At 34.3% G+C, this 7,500-nt stretch overlaps 1 protein-coding gene across 1 annotated transcript in view; it reads right to left on the bottom strand.

The window, feature by feature from the left end:
• Nucleotides 1–7,500, bottom strand: part of LOC137642848 (uncharacterized) — a 28,758-nt gene that overhangs the window by 17,798 nt on the left and 3,460 nt on the right. The window contains exons 6-10 of the mRNA XM_068375721.1: nt 6,574–6,834; nt 5,198–5,329; nt 4,804–4,935; nt 2,679–2,798; nt 18–154 (exon numbers count right to left, since the gene is read on the bottom strand). Coding sequence (XP_068231822.1) covers nt 18–154; nt 2,679–2,798; nt 4,804–4,935; nt 5,198–5,329; nt 6,574–6,834 — 782 coding nt within the window. The remainder of the gene's footprint in view (nt 1–17; nt 155–2,678; nt 2,799–4,803; nt 4,936–5,197; nt 5,330–6,573; nt 6,835–7,500) is intronic.

Below are 7,500 nucleotides of genomic sequence, written 5' to 3' on the forward strand. Positions count from 1 at the left end.
GTAAGGTTATAACTTACCCAAATAACTACTCGATAGGTTATGTCGCTCGAAATTGGTTCTTCCCCATCAAATTCCTTCACAAAGGATACGGTTACAGGATCCTCATCCGGTTTAACGTCCGGTTCCTGTCGGAAACGGAGGTATCCTTTGGGGCCTGAAACATACATAGAGATTTCAACTTACGAACATTCGACTTGCAAATCATTCGACTTACAAACATTCGACTTACAAACATTCGACTTACAAACACTTGACTTGCAAACATTCGACTTACAAACATTCGACTTGCAAACATTCGACTCACAAAACAGACTTGCAAAACATTCGACTGACAAACATTCGACTTGCAAACATTTGACTGACAAACATTCGACTTGCAAACATTTGACTTACAAACATTCGACTTGCAAACATTTGACTTGCAAAACATTCGACTTGCAAACATTCAACTTACAAACATTCGACTTGCAAAACATTCGACTTGCAAACATTCGACTTGCAAAACAATCGACTTCCAAACATTCGACTTGCAAAACATTCGATTTGCAAACATTCGACTTACAAACATTTAACTTGTAAACATTCGACTCACAAACAGACTTGCAAAACATTCGACTTACAAACATTCGACTCACAAACAGACTTGCAAAAAATTCGACACATTCAACTTATAAACATTCAACTCACAAAACAGACTTGCAAAACATTCGACCTGCAAACATTCGACTTACAAACATTTGACTTGCAAACATTCGACTCACAAACAGACTTGCAAAACATTCGACTTACAAACATTCGACTCACAAACAGACTTGCAAAAAATTCGACACATTCAACTTATAAACATTCAACTTACAAAACAGACTTGCAAAACATTCGACCTGCAAACATTCGACTTACAAACATTCGACTGACAAACATTCGACCTGCAAACATTCGACTTACAAACATTCGACTGACAAACATTCGACTCGCAAACATTCGACTTACAAACATTCGACTGAAAAAACATTCGACTTGCAAAAACATTCGACTTACAAACATTCGACTTACAAACATTCGACTCACAAAACAAACTTGCAAAACATTCGACTTACAAACATTCGACTTGCAAACATTTGACTCACAAACAGACTTGCAAAACATTCGACTTACAAACATTTGACTCACAAACAGACTTGCAAAACATTCGACTTACAAACATTTGACTTGCAAACATTCGACTCACAAACAGACTTGTAAAACATTCGACTTACAAAACAGACTTGCAAAACATTCGACTTACAAACATTCGACTCACAAACAGACTTGCAAAACATTCGACTTACAAACATTCGACTCACAAACAGACTTGCAAAAATTCGACTTACAAACATTCTACTTACAAACATTCAACTTACAAACAGACTTGCAAAACAATCGACCTGCAAACATTCGACTTACAAACATTCGACTGACAAACATTCGACTCGCAAACATTCGACTGAAAAACATTCGACTTGCAAAAACATTCGACTTGCAAACATTCGACTTACAAACATTCGACTTGCAAAACAATCGACTTCCAAACATTCGACTTGCAAAACATTCGACTTACAAACATTCGACTCACAAACAGACTTGCAAACATTCGACTTACAAACATTCTACTTACAAACATTCAACTTACAAACAGACTTGCAAAACATTCGACCTGCAAACATTCGACTTACAAACATTCGACTGACAAACATACGACTCGCAAACATTCGACTGAAAAACATTCGACTTGCAAAAACATTCGACTTGCAAACATTCGCTTACAAACATTCGACTTGCAAAACAATCGACTTTCAAACATTCGACTTGCAAAACATTCGACTTACAAACATTCGACTCACAAACAGACTTGCAAACCATTCGACTTACAAACATTCAACTTACAAACATTCGACTGACAAACAGACTTGCAAAACATTCGACCTGCAAACATTCGACTTACAAACATTCGACTGACAAACATTCGACTCGCAAACATTCGACTTAAAAACATTCGAATTGCAAAAACATTCGAATTGCAAAAACATTCGACTTGCAAACATTCGACTTGCAAACATTCGACTTGCAAAACATTCGACTTGCAAACATTCGACTTACAAACATTCAACTTACAAACATTCGACTTGCAAACATTCGACTTACAAACATTCACCTTACAAACATTCGACTGACAAACATTCGACTTACAAACATTCGACTTGCAAACATTCGACTTGCAAACAGCTTCTTGGAACCTATAAAGTTTGTAAGTTGAGGAATATTTTCGCTTTTAACTTCAAGCAAAATAAGTTAAAAAAATATTATCCTTTCATTTTAAGAAAAATAAATAAAATTACCCTATCAAGCAGGAAAATGGCCTGGAGACTGACCATACATACATATGTTCAGCGCCCATGCCCCCTTTCCACCCAAGGTAGAACTAAGGAGGGCCAGGCAATGGCTGCTGATGATTCAGCAGATAGAAATATAGTCTCCCCCAAAACCTCCATCCTTAGCGCACAAGGATGGCTAGGTTGCAATGCCCAAAGGAACTAACGAGTTTGAGCGGGACTCGAACCGCAGTCTGGTGATCACCAGTCAGGGACGTTACCAAATAGGCCACCATAATAAGGGTAAATAATGGGAACTTATAAGCTTACCTCCAGCACAGGGATCTTCTCGACCAGATGAACACTTTCCTGTCACTTTGTTGCAAGTTCCACCCACACAGTGATTACATCTCTGTAGACAGTTCACTCCCCAGGTACCAGGATCACAATCTGAAAAGTGGAAAAAATGTGTTTGTTTACAAGACCACGATACTACCGCTAGAGAGTTATGTGGTCCTTTGACTGGTCAGACAGTACTGCATTGGATCCTTCTCTCTAGTTACGGTTCGCTTTCCCTTTGCCTACACATACACCGAATAATCTGGCCTATTCTTTACGGATCCTCCTCTGTCCTCATTCACCTGACAACACTTGTTTCCTTTCCTCACTGGGCTATTTTCCCTGTTGGGGCCAATGGGCTTATAGCATCTTGCTTTTCCGACTAGGGTTGTAGCAAGTAGTAGTAGTAATAATAATAATAATAATAATAATAATAATAATAATAATAATAATAATAATAATAATAAACTGCCATATTATGCAAAGCTATTGTTTTCCTCTATTACTTTTTCATTATTTATAACAATTTGCCACATGGGAAACAAGTTAGAATTATAAAAAACTATAGAATTATAAAAAATAAAAAAAACCTAGCTTGGTTTCCTCACTAAACGACCTGGAACTGACATCGTCAACATAGACAACCAAACAAAATTTCGTGATGCCAGCATACATTTTATATATATTAGAAATATATACCAAATTGAAATTTGAATAATTACTCAAAAGTGTCCATAAAATATACAATTCACAAATAGCTGAATATATTAATACTAGTGTACGCGACCCATCCAAAATGACTGTCAAATATTTAGATGGATGTGCACACACGCATAATATTCATGAATTCTTACGTACATGAATTCAAGAGAAGTTGAAGTCTTATTATCATTATTACTAGCTAAGCTACAACTCTAGTTGGAAAAGCAGGATGCTATAAACCCTACGGCTCCAACAAGGAAAATAGGCCAGAGAGGGAAGGAAATAAGGAAATAAATAAGCTATATGAGAAATAAACTTTTGAAATTCTACCGATCCAGCTACCCTATTAGGAAGATCATCCCACAACTTGGGCACAGCTGGAATTAAACTTCTAGAATACTGCGTAGTATTGAGCCTCATGATGGAGAAGGCCTCACTATTAGAATGAACTGCATGTCCAGTAATACGAACAGGCTGGAACTGTCCGGGAAGATGTGAGTGTAAAGGATGGTAAGAATTATGAAGAATCTTATGCAACATGCATAACGAACTAATTGAACGACGGTGCCAGAGATTAATATTAATATCTTCAGCGTATTTCATAAAGCGTATTATGTGATCGTAAGTACGCAAAGGATGTTAATTATTATTATTATTATTATTATTATTACTTGCTAAGATACAACCCTAGTTGGAAAAGCAGGATGCCATAAGCCCATGGGCCCCAACAAGGAAAATAGCCCAGTGAGGAAAGGAAACAAGGAAAACGAAATATTTTAAGAACGGTAACAACATTAAAATGAAGTTTGAAGTGGCTTTTAAGAACAATAATAGAAAAAAATAAAATTACCAATATTGCACACTATTCTATCTTGTTTCTCTTCCTCTTATTATTTTCCCGTCTTTATAGTTTATATATGAAAGGTTTATTTTAATGTTATTATTGTTATTGAACTTCTCTTGTAGTTTTTCATTATCTCCTTTCCTCACTGGGCTATTTTCCCTGTTGGGGCACTTGGCTTATAGCGTTCTGCTTTTCCAACTAGGGTTCTAGCTTAGCAAGTGATGATGATGATAATAATAATAATAATAATAATAATAATAATAATAATAATAATAATAATAATAATGATAGTAATAATGATAATAATAATAATAATAGTAATTTTCATAATAATAATAATAATAATAATAATAATAATAATAATAATAATTATAATAATAATAATAGTAATTTTCATAATAATAATAATAATAATAATAATAATAATAATAATAATAATGATAGTAATAATAATAATAATAATAAAAATAATAATTATAATAATGATAATGTGGGTACGTAATGGACGTTAGTTCGAAGCGACTTTTAAAAATGAAAAAAAAAAAAAAATAAAAATAAAGATAGTATTACCTTCATTGCACAAGTAGCCTTTCTTGCCTGGAGCGCACGAACATCCGTATGGAGAAGGTAAACAGAGCTGTGTATTACTTGTTACCCCTGGATCTTCGGTACACGAGTTGAGGATTTGGACGCCTTCACATGCTGTCAGAAAGGGAGAGAAACAAGGAATTGGTTACTAGTGATTTTCACCTATAATTAGATCACAAAACTAGAAAGGGGACAAGGTTAAAACCAAAAGGCTTAGAACATGGAGCAGATTAAGTATAGAAAGTCCAAGCGTATGTGAAGTATTGTAACCCACAAGCTCCAACTACAATGGCAATACAAGAGTCATTTAATAAACAGACATCTCCTGTAACTCGTCTGGTTGAAGTGAAGCTGAGAAAAACATATAAAACCTCACCTTCTTCACACAATTCCCCTCTAAATCCAGGAGGACAGACACATTTTCCAGTCTTGGCATCACAAATACCTCCGTGCATGCAATCGGGGCACCAATGGCTGCATTGGTCGCCATACCTGTTGGCTGGGCATTCTGCAGCACAAAGACCGAGAAAAGGAAGACAGTATTTGAGCAATTTCATGGATATCAGTGAAAACTATGGCACATACATACACATTTCATATGAATAATTCATTAAGTGTCATGTAGTTCATCTATTTCCTCATTTCATTTCCTCACTGGGATATCTTTTCCCTCTTGGAGTCCTTGGTCTTATAGCATCTTGCTTTTCCGACTAGGGTTGTAGCTTAGCAAGTGATAATAATAATAATAATAATAATAATAATAATAATAATAATAATAATAATAATAATAATAATCTGCATCTGTTTCTATGAAATGTTAGCTCCATATATTCTTTGTGTACTTCTGTACTTCTTTGAAAAAAAAAAAATTGACTGGATTAATGACATAAATTTGGTCTACTGAAATCATGCGAGAGGCAAACACTCCTTCAATGTTGTTTGGCTATGAAATCGAAATGCTTATGCAACTGATAAAACATATTCCTTTTTATTTGATATGCGTTTTGTGTAGGCCTACACTACATCCGGGAAAAATTCACATTCATAATGATCGATTTATTTTGTTAATGATGGCGTTAATTAGTTAAAGTTTTTTCTTTTTGCTAAATGATTGGTTCAGATTTGTAATGCTAATTTTCTCTGAAATGCAAAATTGACAACACTGAGCTCTGTGTCTTCTGTGAGATTTGTATCAGGGTTTCCATAAGAGGTTTAAGAAAACATAAAGATTGAAATAATGTCCCAACTTTTCTGCAGACCACCAATTTCTTTTTCTTCTCACGTACCACTAGTGGTCCTTGGACCACCGGATGGCGCCCGTGGTTCTAGAATATAGATACTCTATTGTATAAGTCAACAATATCATGTACTATGCATTAGGTTCCATTACTTAAATAGACGTCAATAGCTTATAAAAACTATATTCATATATATTAACATACACAATTTTCCGTGTATTTCTGATAAATAAAATAACCTACAATGTATGAAAAAAGAAATTAATTTAGCTCTCATCTTCAGAAAACAACAAATGGTTAAAAACAAATTTAAAAAAAGGTACAGAAAGGCTCGTAAGAATAATAGTAAACACCATTTCACGGTGGTTTTCTATTTCTGTACTTCTTTTTAAAAAATTGTAACCATTTGTTTTCTGAAGAGGAAGGGAGATGGTCCCTTCGAAAGCTAAATAAATTTAATTTTTTTTTCATACATTGTGGGTTATTTTCTTCAATACTCATACGTAATTCTTACCCCTCCTAATGATCACAACTGCACACTCTCTTGAAGCTCCTGGTTGGTTATTATCCATTTCGAATAAATAGACACCAGACTCCTTCGTCTTATCGAGTGGTACAATTAGTTTTGATTCGTCAGTCATGTTAATCTTCTCGCAGGGTTTTTTTGGATCTTGACGCCATGACATTTGGGTCAAATTGAGAGGTTTCCTAAATTCAATGACGACATCATCTTCCCTATTCACCGTGATTGTCAGTTTCTTTGCCGGTGACCTGCCTATCATAGCACAAAAAAAAAATTTGTTTTTATTAGTTTTGAAGATTTCTTTTATACTAGCCATGAAAAAACATCAGTTGAAAATAAAATGAAATATTTATGTATGATCAAACTTATGATTGTAATGATATATTCTTCAATTTGAATGAACAAAAACGGGTGCTGTTTTGGTAGGCGATCTCAGTATTTCTAATAGGAAAAAAAAAAAAAAAAAAAAAAAACCAAGAATAATGGAAAATCTAATGGTTCTTGCTTTGCCGTACGTTCGCTTTGCACACGCAAAAAAATAAACATCAAACTCCGTATGTACTAGCAAGCGGTAATGTTGAGCTGCGCACGCTAACATCAATGATTAATTATTATTTCTCAGATATTCATTCCCTATATATATATATATATATATATATATATATATATATATATATGTATATATATATATATATATATATATATATATATATATATATATATATATATATATATATATTTAGATAATCGAATGGTTCTTGCTTGGCCGTGAAGTGAAGTGAGATCTTTACTAACAGGTGAGATCGCATACCAAAGCAAAAACACGACTTTGACATCGCATACCAAAGCAAAAACACGACTTTGACATCGCATACCAAAGCAAAAACACGACTTTGACATCGCATACCAAAGCAAAAA

This window comes from Palaemon carinicauda, chromosome 6, assembly GCF_036898095.1.
Source record: "Palaemon carinicauda isolate YSFRI2023 chromosome 6, ASM3689809v2, whole genome shotgun sequence".
Classification (NCBI taxonomy): Eukaryota; Metazoa; Arthropoda; class Malacostraca; order Decapoda; family Palaemonidae; genus Palaemon; species Palaemon carinicauda.